Source organism: Macrosteles quadrilineatus, unplaced genomic scaffold, assembly GCF_028750875.1.
Source record: "Macrosteles quadrilineatus isolate MER2022 unplaced genomic scaffold, UCM_ALF_1.0 Scaffold_3__2_contigs__length_128488019, whole genome shotgun sequence".
Classification (NCBI taxonomy): domain Eukaryota; kingdom Metazoa; phylum Arthropoda; class Insecta; order Hemiptera; family Cicadellidae; genus Macrosteles; species Macrosteles quadrilineatus.
The window spans coordinates 35683736-35697876 of record NW_026542596.1 but is presented as its reverse complement, the minus strand read 5'-3'; the positions used below and the strand labels follow the sequence as shown (position 1 = coordinate 35697876).

The following is a 14141-nucleotide window of genomic DNA, read 5'->3' as shown; positions in this document are numbered from 1 at the left end:
ATTTTAAAAGAACTTATATGGATTAAAATAAAAACTTTATTATTAAAACTGCCACTAGCGTAGATACAAGCAAACAAAAAAATAAATTGAAAATAAAACTTGTCAATATACAGTTTAAAAAAAATTTCTCTGTAACCATTAGGGGTAAAGCAACTCTTCAATGAACTCAATTTGCAAATATACAATTAGAATAAATCAATCAATTAATAAAAATGTAAGTTTACACATGTGTAATGAATTGAAAGTTAAATGTAAACTTTGAGTAATAATTTCAATTATCTTTTTAAAATAAAATCTTTACAATACTGCAAAATATATTATATAAAAAATTACAATAGCTTCTATTTGTTTAATGTTCATACACTTGAAATTTGGCCGGAGGAAGATAAAACTAGTTGATTTTTACTTAATAATGAATTACGACCAGTGATATGAGATCATGACTCAATAAGGCGGATGAAATCATTGAAAGGTTATCATTTATCATTATCAAATTTGTTGAACTTGCATGTTACCTACTTTCCATTGTCGTGACTTATTGAACTATGAAGCTTCAAATTGCCTATGTTCTCAGAATTTAATGTTCATTTAATTATTCATTTTATTATAATAAACCTTTTAATTGGAAGTTAAGTATACTTTTTAAACTAAAAGAACTGTTCTAATCCTAAAGTAGCTATTTTTTACCAAATTAAGAATTATTTGTCATGTGAACGTTCATACAACCAGGGATACAGGGAGTATATAGAACTATTTACATTATGTGAAAACTGGAAATAATGAAAAATTTCCATATTTTTGTGGTACAAAACTCCAAACACAACTCATAACGTTTGAAAGTAATTAATTAATCTAGTAAAAAAAAGTATTTTCATCATAAAGAAGTGTGATCTGCTTTCAAAAGATAATGAAGTTAACTTTGTATTAAAAACAAGTGAAATAGTATATTTCGTACCTAGGGCCAAAAATGAGGTTTTGCCGGCTCGAGACAGTTTTTAAATCAATTGAGAGCTGCAAAACCATTTCGGTCCGTGGTACGAACGCTATTTTTCACCACACTATACCCTATTGCCACTAATTCACCACAATAATAATGCACACTAATAATCTAAACAAGAATAACTTTAAAGTTATGTGAAGAAATAATTTCAGGAATCAGCAAAAATATAAATAAATAGTTGCTAGGCAACGGTGACAATAACACAATTCTATATTGCAATGCTATGGATTTTTCACCACACTATCATGTTTTTGGCTGTATTACATACGTTAATTGGTGGCCGAAAGTTAGGTTTTGCTGGCGATGCCAGCTGTCCATAATTTGGGGACCGAGCAGGTTTTTACAGGCCGGGGCCGCAAAATCAGCTGTCCGCTTACTTACTTAAAACATGAATGCATTTTAAATACATAATCAAAATCCATAGCATTTCAATAGAATTGTGTTATTGTCACCGTTGCCTAGCAACTATATATTTTTATTTTTGCTGATTCCTCAAATTATTTCTTCACATAACCTTAAAGTTGTAGTTGTGTTGACTATCAGTGTGCATTATTATTGTGGTGAATAGTGGTAATAGGGTATAGTGTGGTGAAAAATAGCGTTCGTACCACGGACCGAAATGGTTTTGCGGCTCTCGATCGATTTAAGTTCTCGACTTCGTCTCGAACTTAAAAACTATCTCGAGCCGGCAAAACCTCATTTTCGGCCCTAGGTACGAAATATACTATTGATTGTGTATTTAATATGCATTCATGTTTCAAGTAAGTAAGCGGGCAGCTGATTTTGCGGCCCTAGGGATGTAAAAACCTGATCGGTTCCCAAATAACGATGACAGCTGGCATGGTCAGCAAAACGTAACTTTCAGCCACCAATTAACGTATGTAAAACCGCTAAAAACATCATAGTGTGGTGAAAATAATATTTAAAACTTAGAAATATTGATTCAAAATAAAGTTTGGGCTACCAATCAATTATGGTACCTAACAACATTTTGACACCATACAAAACCAGAGTTTGAGCCGTTGCCTTAAAAAAAATTAATTGCCAATTGAGTTAAAACGCACACAAAAATTACTTGTAAGTCTACTACTGTACTAGTAGGCATATCTCGATTTTAATTCCTTTTTTGCATATCTGAACAGAATAGTGAAAAATAAACAAAATCATATAAATATTGTATCTACCATGGGAAAACTATAAGAAAGATATTGTGTAGCTGTGGACCGCCATCACAGGTGGTATGTTCTATTGATTGATTTACTATGTAGATAAGCCCTATCTACATAATTCTGTTCCACACTATCGCTAACCACTAGTATGTCATTCAATTTACCTTATGTATACTTGGGGCTTTCGGGTTGGTCCCAACATCCAGAATATAAATCCTGTCGCTCCCCAAGCAAGGAATCACTAATTTATCCCTTTTCTTGCTGATGTCCCCGAAGCAACTACTGCAGCTGTTCCAACCGAAATGGTGAACTTCGTCACCAGTGTGCAGCATTTTGGTCCGGTGGATCACCTGTAATACATAAATAAAATTTGTAAAGACGGGTTGCAGAAACACCCACTGTATTATTCTAGATGATCACGGACTGGTTAACGGGTATCCACACAGTTTTGTGAAGTAAAAAATACATTTACGCTGTAAGAAGCTGTTATATTTATTTAGAGTAATGAATAAAGTGCTAGAAATGAAATTTTTTTATTTTACAAATTTTTGCTGTCTTTGGTCACATGTAACCCTTGGGAAGGGTTAAAATTGACATTTTCACAAAAGCACACACCTGGCAGTATGTGGGACTCGCAGGGTTCACGTCGACCACTGCCAAATAGTCTTGTTTGGTCGTGTCAGGCTGGACACACAGAATGTACAAGATCTCTTCTCTCGGCCCTTTCTTGATGGCATCTTGAGGTGTCTTGTAGCCTGGTCCACAGGAGCAGCACCCTTTAAATAAGTTATGAATAAATAAACAAAAACGCCTTAAATCACATGAATGTAACAGTAGTTTTTCAGAATTACTATCTTACATATTTAAAAAAAAATTTGAGTTCGTTTGGCTCTTCTATTTGACCAATTTTCATTATTGAGGTCTCAAATTGAAGGTATGCACCCAAAGATTTCACATCAAGCATCGGCATATATATATCCACTGTATTACTCGACCAACATCATAAGTTTGATTTATTTTTGAATTCTTACGGTACTTCAATTGAAGATGTATTTCACGACTTATAATTATATATAGGCTAATCCTATATATTTTGGTCTAAGAACCTTCAGTAAAATTCCGGCTTTCATTTAAGCTATTAGTTATTCAAATCGGACGAGTTTCAAGCAAACCCAATGTAAACAACCAACATAAAAATTATTTTTATAAGGTTTTTCTACAATTAAAAATCAATAGCTCCAGTGCCAGTGTTGTTTATGTTTCTATATGTTTTAGACTAAAAATAATCAGTAAAACATAGGCTTAAATTTGAATTATTATAGATCGTTTGAATCAGTTCAGTTCAAGGTACTGTATTACTCAATCAAAAATCATAAATTTGATTATTTCTCGGATATGATATTTACTTCAACGCTGGGGAGCAGCATGGGCCCTCTAGTTTTTAAGAAACTTTTTTCTAATAAAACACACACGAGGCCTACAGTACTTATATACTAGTAGTAGCCTACGCTTATTCTGCGCGTAACGGGATGAGTGAACATGAGCGCAGTAATGAAAGAGTCCACCCACACATAGCCTACTTACCGGTGTCACTGGTGAACACAATGTTATTTGTATGGGCAAATCAACCAAATCTTAGTCAACAACAATCCTAACTTCTCCTCCATTAATTAACCAAAGTCATTTGTAATATTTTTACAAATTTTTGATAACATCAGTCTGCGGAATCCTAGGCAAAGACTTTCAAACACTAATAAGAGCACTAGCTGAGAGATTGTCAGAAAAATGGGTTAAGCCTTACAGCCTGGTAGTTAATTGGATCAGAACGAGACTGACTTGCTCAATTTTAAGGGCAACAAGTATGTGCCTGAGAAGATCTCGAAAAAAATCCTGGAGATCTGCTCGAGAATTCGAAGATGGAGCAGGCATCCAACATATTTATTGAAAGAATCAAAATTTTCTTGTAATATCTGTAAATTTAGATTTATTTGTCTTGTAACTATCTATATTTGTAATATACCTAATGGATTTCCAACAGTTATCGATAGGAGGTAAATCCATCGTTCCTGTACAAAACGTCTTTTGATTAAATGAAGCCTATTTCCATATTTGTTATGAGGCCTATCATAAACAAAACCAAGCCAAACTGAACTAATCTAACTTAAAAGCACGGTGTAAGGAATCTCCTAAAAAATATTGTATGGCTTACAATGATGATTTAAAACAACGATATCGTAATTATATCATCTAAAAATGATTAAAAATCCAATATATGTTTATCTAACTAATGAATCTAAATGCCATAAACGGTTCCCACACTCCGCATTTCTTGCCTTTACCACTTCCATCACCACTACCTACGTCGTGGACCTGGTTCCCTCCCTTCCCTCAGCATTTTAGTATTGAATGTACATTAAACTACCACAAACTCTTCCCACATTCAGAACTTCTCACCTTTACCAAATCCTTCCCTACTTCCTAGGACGTGGACCTGTTTTCCTCCCTTCCCATAGCCTTTTGGTATTGCAAATGCATTAATCTAACTGCCATCAACGGCTCCCACACTCCGCACTGCTCGCCTTGACTACTTCCTTCACCACTTCCTACGTCATGGACCTGTTTCCCTCCCTTCATTTACCATTTTATTATTGCAGATACATTAATCTAACTGTCACAAAGGGTTCCCACACTACGGACTGCTCGCCTTGACTACTTCCTTCACCACTTCCTACGTCGGGGACCTGTTTCCCTCCCTTCCCATCGCATTTTAGAATTGCAATTATATTAATCTAACTAATTTCGACATCATAAGATGTGGGATTGCCCCTGAACTGGTTATAATCCTACTAATATTATAAATGAGAAAGTTTGGATGTATGGATGTATGGATGTATGGATGTATGTTTGTGACAAGTGAACGCGAAAAATACTGGTCGGATTGGGCTGAAATTTGGCATGATGATAGCTCACATTCCCGATTAACATATAGGCATATTCTTATTTCAAAAATCCTTTCGGGCTCCGCCCCAGTGGCTCTGGAGTTTCCCATGTTAACCTTATGAGAAATGGAATTATTGAATCTTAACAGCTGTTTCAACTAAACAAGTTGGTTCTGTTCTATGATGTTCAATAGCATTAAAGTTCCAAGGATTACCAACAGGGTGCAGCACTATTATTTCTTTTACATTTATGACAACAGCTAATTTGCAACCAAAAGGTGAGTGAGCGGAGCGAACGAACTTCAACCTGGAGGCGATCGAGTTAGCGTAGCGAACGAGCTAACCTGAAGGCAAGTGAGCGCAGCGAACGAGCTCCAACCTAAAGGTGAGTGAGCGTAGCGAACGAGCTCCAACCTAAAGGTGAGTGAGCGTAGCGAACAAACTTCAACCAGGACGTGATTGAGCCATGCGAACGAGATAATCTTTAAAATTAAGAAGTTAAACGGGGCAAAGCCCGCGGGTTACAGCTAGTAACTAATATAATGGTTTAAATACCTTCAGTCACCAGTTCAAATTAGTCGGCTATTGCGACCTAGGTTTCGGCACGAAGTTGTACCATCATCAGGCGGGCCAGTTTTGAGTCTTCAGTCCAATGGACGTCGTTGAGTTAAAACAAATATACAGTTCACGACATACAGTACAAACACGCACACGAACACATATAACGAATAATACCGGTATTTACAGAAGGACGACATTATTGTAAGTTCACCGGCCGCGACGGGTGACATCCAAGCCACAACTAACTGGAACGTTCAAGTGGTCTATCTGACCTTTGTCCTCGGTATTGTTTTGAGCTATGTCTAGTAGGATGCGTTAGTGTTGCTTGGGTTTCAATTATTTTGTTAAAAATTAAATTGGAGCTGTGGTGGATTTGGTCGTTTAGTAGGTTGTCGGCATCTACTTTTAACGATTTGTAGATATGGAACTCTTCTAACGTGTCCAATAAAAATCCTTTCTTACAATAACTGAGAATGGAAACGTTCTCATCTAATTTTCCCATTCTATGGTCATTCTCAATTATATGTTGGGCGAATGTGGATTTTTGTTGGGTGAAACGAGGGTTTGGTTTATGTTCTTTTAACCTGGTTGCAAATGATCGACCTGTTTGGCCGATATAATAACTTTCGCAATCACCACATTTTAACTTATACACTCCAGTTTTAGTCAGTTTCTCATTCTCGCTAGGAGGTTTATTCGCAGTTATAAGGCGTTCTAATTTATTTGAAGTTCTAGGGGCGGGTAGAAGATTGTGTGGTTTTAATTCCTTATTTAATAGGTTATGTAATCTAACTTTATCTAACTGTCACAAAGGATTCCCACACTCCGGACTCCTCGCCTTGACTACTTCCTTCACCACTTCCTACGTTCTAGACCTGTTCCCTCCCTTCCCATAGCATTTTAGAATTGCAGATACACTAATCTAACTGTCACAAAGGGTCCCCAAACTCCGGACTGCTTGCCTTGACCACTTCCTTCACTACTTCCTACATCGTGGACCTGTTTCCCTCCCTTCCTTTAGCATTTTATTATTGTAGATAAATTAATCCAACTGTCACAAAGGGTTCCCACGCTCCGGAATGCTCGCCTTGACTACTTCCTTCACGGCTTCCTAAATCGTAGACCTGTTTCCCTCTCTTTCCATAGCATTTAAGTAATACAGATATATTAATTTAACAGTCAGGATTTCTCTTTTAACATCAAGGATTTCCACACTCCGCACTGCTCATCTTTCCGCTTCCTTTACCACTCTCTACGTCGTGGACCTGTTTCCCCCCCTTCGCATAGCATTTTAGTATTACTAACATCTTTGAATATTTAATATTCAATGCCAACATTAAATTGAATAATGTAAAAAGCTGCTTTGTTCTAAATATATACATAGGCCTATATATATTTTTTTAATTTAAAGGTAAATTTTAATACTGAACATAAACGGTATATAACTACCGACTAATATTATAAAGTTCAATTTATTATTCAGAAAGTTGTGAAATTGAATTAACTTAAATAACATTATTCTGAAAGCTGTGAAATTATAATGATATATATTCATAGACGCCAAACTGTTTACTCCATGAATTAAATAGCTTAGAGTAAAAGTCGTTCTCTCTGTCTTAAGTAGACAACAAAATTGTCGGTCACAAAACGTAAACAAATAAAAAGAACTTTTTTTTTAGCGAATTTCCCTATAGAGAAGTAGCTATTACCGTAGGTCTCATGGTAAGACCTAAGCCCGGGACCGATTTACTTTTTCATTTTGATGTCCCCAGAGGCCAAAAACTCCATTCGTTCAAATTTTTATATATCTATATATAGATATATATCTTACTAATATTATAAATCTGAAAGTTTGTGAGTTTGTGTGTATGTTTGTGTGTGTGTTTGTGTGTGTGTTTGTGTGTGTGTTTGTTGCTCAATCACGCATAAACTACTGGACGGAATGGGCTGAAATTTGGCATGATGATAGCTCACATTCCCAATTAACATTAAAGCATGTTCTTATCTCAAAAACCCTTTTGGGCTCCGCCCCAGTGGCTCTGTAGTTCCCCATGTTAATCTTATGATTTTTCATATTTAAAAGGAATTAATGAATCTTAACAGCTGTTTCAATTAAACAAGTTGGTTCTGTTCTATGATGTTCAATAGCATAAAAGTTACAAGGATTACCAACAGGGTGCAGCACTATTTTTTTTTTTTTTTAATTTATGACAACAGCTAATTTCCAACCAAAAGGTGAGTGAGCGTAGCGAACGAGCTAACCTGAAGGCAAGTGAGCGCAGCGAACGAGCTCCAACCTAAAGGTGAGTGAGCGTAGCGAACGAACTTCAACCAGGACGTGAATGAGCCATGCGAATACTTATGAAGTTAAACGGGGCGAAGCCCGCGGGTACAGCTAGTATATATATATATATGTGTCCATCCGCACGATAACTTGAGTAATTTTTGTCTGATTTTGATAAAATTTGGTTTGAAGGTGTAAGTCGGGATAAACTTGAATGAGTTCGCGAACCAGCATGATCGGACTATGGGACCGGGGGTTTATGGGGGGTTTTATCGGGTAAAAATAGGTTTTTCCCATTTTGACCCTAAAAACACAAAATTTCACAATTTCTTTCTAAACTATTTTGTAGAGCTTAAAAAAACAAATAATTTAGTATATTGAAGCGTTATTATGCGCCTAATTGTTACAGAGAAAATTCAAAAAAATTGTAAAATTCCCATGTTATTCTTATGGAGAATAAGTCAACTGTTGTAGTTTGCTTGTTTATGAACATATTTTGATCAAATTTGGAAAATACATTAATTTCTTACTAAACCACAGTACCTTTTAACATTTACATAAAAAAAACTTTTTACCCTCCCTGTTGCAGCAAACCTAAGTAGCCTACTCATTAAACGAATTCTGTTTAAATAGGGAATAAATGTGATATTTTTAAGGAGACATTTTAGTTTAAATCCAACCAGGCAAATGGAAATTCGCTAAGTCTGCAGGTTTGCTGCGGCGGGGGTATTTTTTTTATCAGAATTTATTTTACAATCTGTTCAAACTTCAAATATGAGAACAATAAGTAAAATATATATCAAACAATGTCAGGAAGCAAGCACCTGTTCATCAACAAGTCTTGCCAAAAATTGGTTCAGTCATTTGAACATTTACAGAAATCTGTAGCTTAGGTCCAGTACATGCACAACACTTTTTAACCTGGTAATGCACTGACTATTGTCCAGCAGATTAACAGCAAGACTGTTCGGATGATATTCTAATTTTTCTTGATAATTTTTGCTAAGGTCTGTAATTTCTTCTTTCACTGATTTAATTTTGAAGTCATTCCTAATTGTAGTGTTGGATACGAACCAGGGTGCGCCAATAATTCTTCTCAGTGCCTTAGCCTGAAATCGTTCAAGAATTTCGATGTTGGATTTGCTCGAGGTCCCCCAAAGTTGAATTCCGTATGTCCAAATTGGTTTGATCATAACTTTATACAGTAAAATTTTGTTTGCCAATGATAATTTTGAATTCGTACCTAGTAGCCAATTGAGTTTACGAAGTTTTAATTCAATTTGCTGTCTCTTGCACCAGATATGAGATTTCCAATTTAATTTTTTGTCAAGAGTTAGACCTAAATATTTTACACTGTCTGCCTCCGTTAAGGCTACATTATTAATGGTTACAGGAGGATTGTACCCTGTTCTCAGAGTAAAAACAATATGTTTGGACTTGTTTTCGTTGACTTTTATCCTCCACTTTTTAAGCCAATACTGGAGTTCAGTCAAGGCAGCTTGTAGATTTATGTTAGCGACTTGAGGGTCCACATGACTCGACAACAGTGCGGTGTCATCAGCAAACGTAGCAACTGTGACGTTGGGGACCATAGGGATGTCTGCTGTATATATCAAATATAGCAAGGGACCAAGAACACTCCCCTGAGGTACTCCAGACTTTATCGGCTTCAGATCAGATAACGAATTTTCGAATTTTATTTGAAAAGATCGATTGGTCAGATATGATTTTAGAAGGTTGTACAAAGAGTGAGGGAGAGACGTTTTGAGTTTAAACAGAAGTCCGACATGCCACACCTTGTCAAACGCCTGTTGGACATCCAAAAATGCAGCAGAACAGTACTGTTTTTTCTCAAATGAGTTTTTTATAATATCCACTAATCGGTGAGTTTGTTGAATGGTAGAATGTTGTTTGCGGAAGCCGAACTGATGATCTGGTATTAAGTTTAATTCATCAACAGTGGGGGTTAACCTTTTAAGTATTACCTTTTCAAACAACTTTGATACTATAGGAAGCAAGCTTATGGGTCTGTAAGAAGATGCGTCATTAGGTGGTTTGCCTGGTTTTGGGTTTAACAACTAGTTGTGCAATTTTCAGTTGAACAGAAAAATATTCCAATCGTAACATAGCATTAAATATAAATGTCAACAACATAATGGCTTTACGAGGTAGGCCTAGTTCTCTTAAAATATTTCCAGTGATGAGATCGTACCCAGGACTTTTCACGGGGTTAATTTCCTTAAAAATTATTCTTGAAACCTCTGAAGGAGTGCAAGATTTTATAGGCAGTGACAACTGATTTGGTGCATCCAAAAATTCGTAAATTTCACTTTCGTCATTGGGGGGATTCGGAGTAATAGGCTTAAATACATCAGAAAAGTAATCTTCAAAAACCTTCGCTTTTTCTTCAGGGGTTTTAGCCCAGGACCCGTCAGGTTTCCGAATTGGAGGTACATGTTGAACTGGACGTTTAATATATTTCGTAGACTTCCAAAGAGAATACTCGGTTGCTTCAGTTGGGGTTAGATTTTTCGTAAAATCGTCAAACCATGTATTTTTCAGTTCCACTAAACATCGTTTTAATTTCTGAGCTGCACGATTTAGACGAGTTTTATCAAGAGGGTCGCGTGAATTTTGCCAAATTCTCCGTAGTCTACGTTTTTCTGCTACTTTCTTCTTAATATAAATTGGGTAGTTACTTGATTTTGAGACACAGATTTTAGATTTTGGAGTTGCTTCCCAGGCTGATTTCTGTATGGTAGTGTTGAAATAATTTATTGATTCTTCCACATCATGTTCATTCCGTTTTAAGATCAATACTGTTATTTACAAGGGTCCTAAAGTAATCCCAGTTTGTATTCTTATTCCACAACATATAAGATTTTTCCTTCAAGCATATACTAGTACTGTAAGTTATGATTACAGGGGAGTGGTCTGAAGAAAGATCAAGGGATGATTCGATATTCGTGTAGTTCAATTGTATACCTTTAACCACAAAAAAGTCCAGTAGGTCCGGTATTTTATTTCGGTCAGTTGGCCAGTAAGTAGGTAAACCTGAAGATACACAATCCAAATTCATTTCTGTTATAGCTCTGTAAAGAGTTCTGCCTCTTGGAGTTACTAGTCTCGAGCCCCAGTGTGTGTGTTTAGCATTATAGTCCCCACCCGCAATAAATGTTGGACCAAGTGTTGAGAAAAATAAAAAGAACTCAAAGCTTTTACTTACTTTTAAGTTTTGAGTTTTTTTATTTTGAGTAAAATAAATTCTGATAAAAAAAACAAAAAAAACTTACTTTTAAAATGATAAAATCAAACGTAGACAAACAATAATTTACAACATCTGGTTAATATTACGGGTTGAATTAAATTAAACATGTGATCTTGTTTCTAAAAAGCATCGCTCATACTAATAAGCATTGATTATAAAATATCTCATTTTATACTATGTGAACAAAAAAAAAACATTAACACTCTTTCTACTAAACCAAAAACATACTAAGCCCTACTATTTATAACTCCTACTATTCACGTACCAAAGGCAAGTGCATATAAAACTTAGTTTTTTATTGTTCTTTTTCAATTGAAATATTTGTATATACCCCTAGCTTAGAATTAGGAAATTTAACGTCATTCAAACAATTTTTATGTCAAGGGTCGGTTAAGTTAAGAGGAACTTGAAAATATACATGTAATGACCATGGAACGCTCGTAAAAAGTTATCCATTATTAGAATAGAATGTGAAATCTACAGGAAGTGTCAAAGGTTATACCAGTAGCTACCTCTGGATTAGAAAACATCATAACTAATCTATGGGTAATAATTAGTAATATGCAATTTTTATTTTAAAATGTGTGAAAAGGCAAATGGTGTGAACAATATTTCTCTCAAAATGGCAAAAATATACAATTAATTATCTCCTTGAGAAAAAAGTTTCAATTTTTAAGGTGTGTGTGCCCTACTCTAAACACGATTTAATTCTTCAAAAATGTTAAAATGATTCAAGTAGGCTAAATGTGACTTTACAATTTTACTATTTTTTACACCAAAATCTTTCAATACAATCATTCTTGCGAAATTTTAAATAATTAATTATGGTTAGATACAGCAACAGATAATTATACAATCTCACTTATTTCATAAAACCAACAATCAATGAACCATCAAATATATAAGAATAAATAAACATGTCACATGATTGTAGAGAATGTTATATGCCTATTTATAAACCAGCTGTGGAATTGTGAATTAATGTGGTTTGACAGTTCAGCTTACATTTGGGTGGCATAGCAAATTGTAAACATTGTGTGTGTTAAATGGCAGCCATGGAGACCAATCAATATTTACTTTTAAAATACTCAACTCAGAACTTTTAAAGCCAAAGGGGCAAAGCCCACGGTCAGTATCAAAGTGTGAATAGTCCTATAATGGTCCTTGGTATGGTCGCTATATTTGTGTAAAATTTAAGCCCAGTCAGTTCAGTAGTTTATGTGCCTATTAGTAACACACATACAGACAGACACCACTATATTTTTATATAATAGTATAGATATAGATAGATTATAAACCAGCTGTGGAATTGTGAATTAATGTGGTTTGACAGTTCAGCTTATTTACATTTGGGTGGCATAGCAAATTGTAAACATTTGTGTGTGTTTAAAGGCAGCCATGGAGACCAATCAATATTTACTTTTAAAATACTCAACTCAGAACTTTTAAAGCCAAATATCAAAGTGTGAATAGTCCTATAATGGTCCTTGGCATGGTCGCTATATTTGTGTAAAATTTAAGCCCAGTCAGTTCAGTAGTTTATGTGCCTATTAGTAACACAAATACAGACAGACACCACTATATTTTTATATAATAGTATAGGCCCCTAGATATAGATTAGTAAGATATAAGTTTAGTTCGGCCGCTTAGAAAACGACCTGCGCGCTAATGCTAAACCAATGCTGGAGGAGGCCGCTTTCTAAGAGGCCGAACTATAGTATTAATAACTCACAGGACATATTTTCAATATAAGAAACCTTAAACTTTTGAAACAAATTATAAAACCTCAACATCTTATGTGGGAATTTTATTTTATAGAAAAACAGATCAAAATTATTTGTTAAATAAGTTAATTAACTTAAGACTGCCCAATTAACTCGGAATTACTTAAAATAATTACATCAAGAACAACACTGTAAGTTAATATCAGTTAGGTCCATCCAAAATTCAAAAGATTATTTTTTCTAGTATTTTTTATATATTTCTCCAATATCCTTTACATTATCTGTTTAACTTTTTTTTAAATTAATTTATTATTAAGGTAAGTAAATATTTACTTTTTGTACCAGTTTAAACACAGCCTGATGATAGTTTCCCTGAATAAAACAATTTATTATATATTGGCCTTGTTGAACATTTAAATTTAGTTATATACATTTAATTATTACTAATAAAATGTTGTATTAACCTGTTGGAGAGGATGTTAGTTTCTCAAGAGGCATAACTACAGGCAGTAGACTGTAGATCAATCCTGTCTTAGTGATAAGTCTTAAACAAACACAAACAACAACACTGGAAAGTTACTTGCTTGATGACACTGATGGGTGATGATGACAGTCAACACTATAACTAGTAACTAGGTTGGGTTAGATACTAAAAGTTCTCTCTCACTCAAACACTAGGCCTACTGGTCTTTCCGGTTCCTGGTGGAAATATGTGCGTGCGTGCAGTCTGGTGACAGAACCACTAACACAACACTCACTGACTGAGACTGACTAGTGAGTAGTGAGTGTCTACACTGGGGCCCTATTTTTGAAATGGTTGACAGTTGAGTCAATCGTCAGCACTCAACTCAACCAACAACATGATTTGGTATTTTTGAAACCCAACAGTTGGGAAGCGAGTTGGGAATCACTAGTTGAGAGACTCGTGGTGGAAATGTAGAGCATACGACCGTCAACAATTCAGATGACGTCATTTTGAACCAATCCCAATGCAGAGTTCTTGCGGACTTCGATTTAACCTCTTCTTACTCTAAAATCTGGCAGCTAATCTCAATCTGCCATATTTCGAGACACTGAGGTAAACTGTCAAGTGTCAACTCCGTTCTTGAGAGATTGAGATTGAGGTTATGTCTTGCTTAATCTTAGTGATTGCAAAGTACCTTAACTTAAGTAATAAACTAAAGTAAACTAAATAA

General features: G+C 35.1%; 1 protein-coding gene across 1 annotated transcript in view; it reads right to left on the bottom strand.

Annotated features, from left to right (window-relative positions):
- LOC128990309 (methanethiol oxidase-like) overlaps positions 1 to 13736 on the bottom strand; it is a 29510-nt gene extending 15774 nt beyond the window's left edge. Inside the window, exons 1-3 of the mRNA XM_054412637.1 lie at positions 13410 to 13736; positions 2785 to 2945; positions 2334 to 2519 (exon numbers count right to left, since the gene is read on the bottom strand). Coding sequence (XP_054268612.1) covers positions 2334 to 2519; positions 2785 to 2945; positions 13410 to 13443 — 381 coding nt within the window. The 5' untranslated portion in view covers positions 13444 to 13736. The remainder of the gene's footprint in view (positions 1 to 2333; positions 2520 to 2784; positions 2946 to 13409) is intronic.
- Between the last annotated feature and the right edge of the window lie 405 nt (positions 13737 to 14141).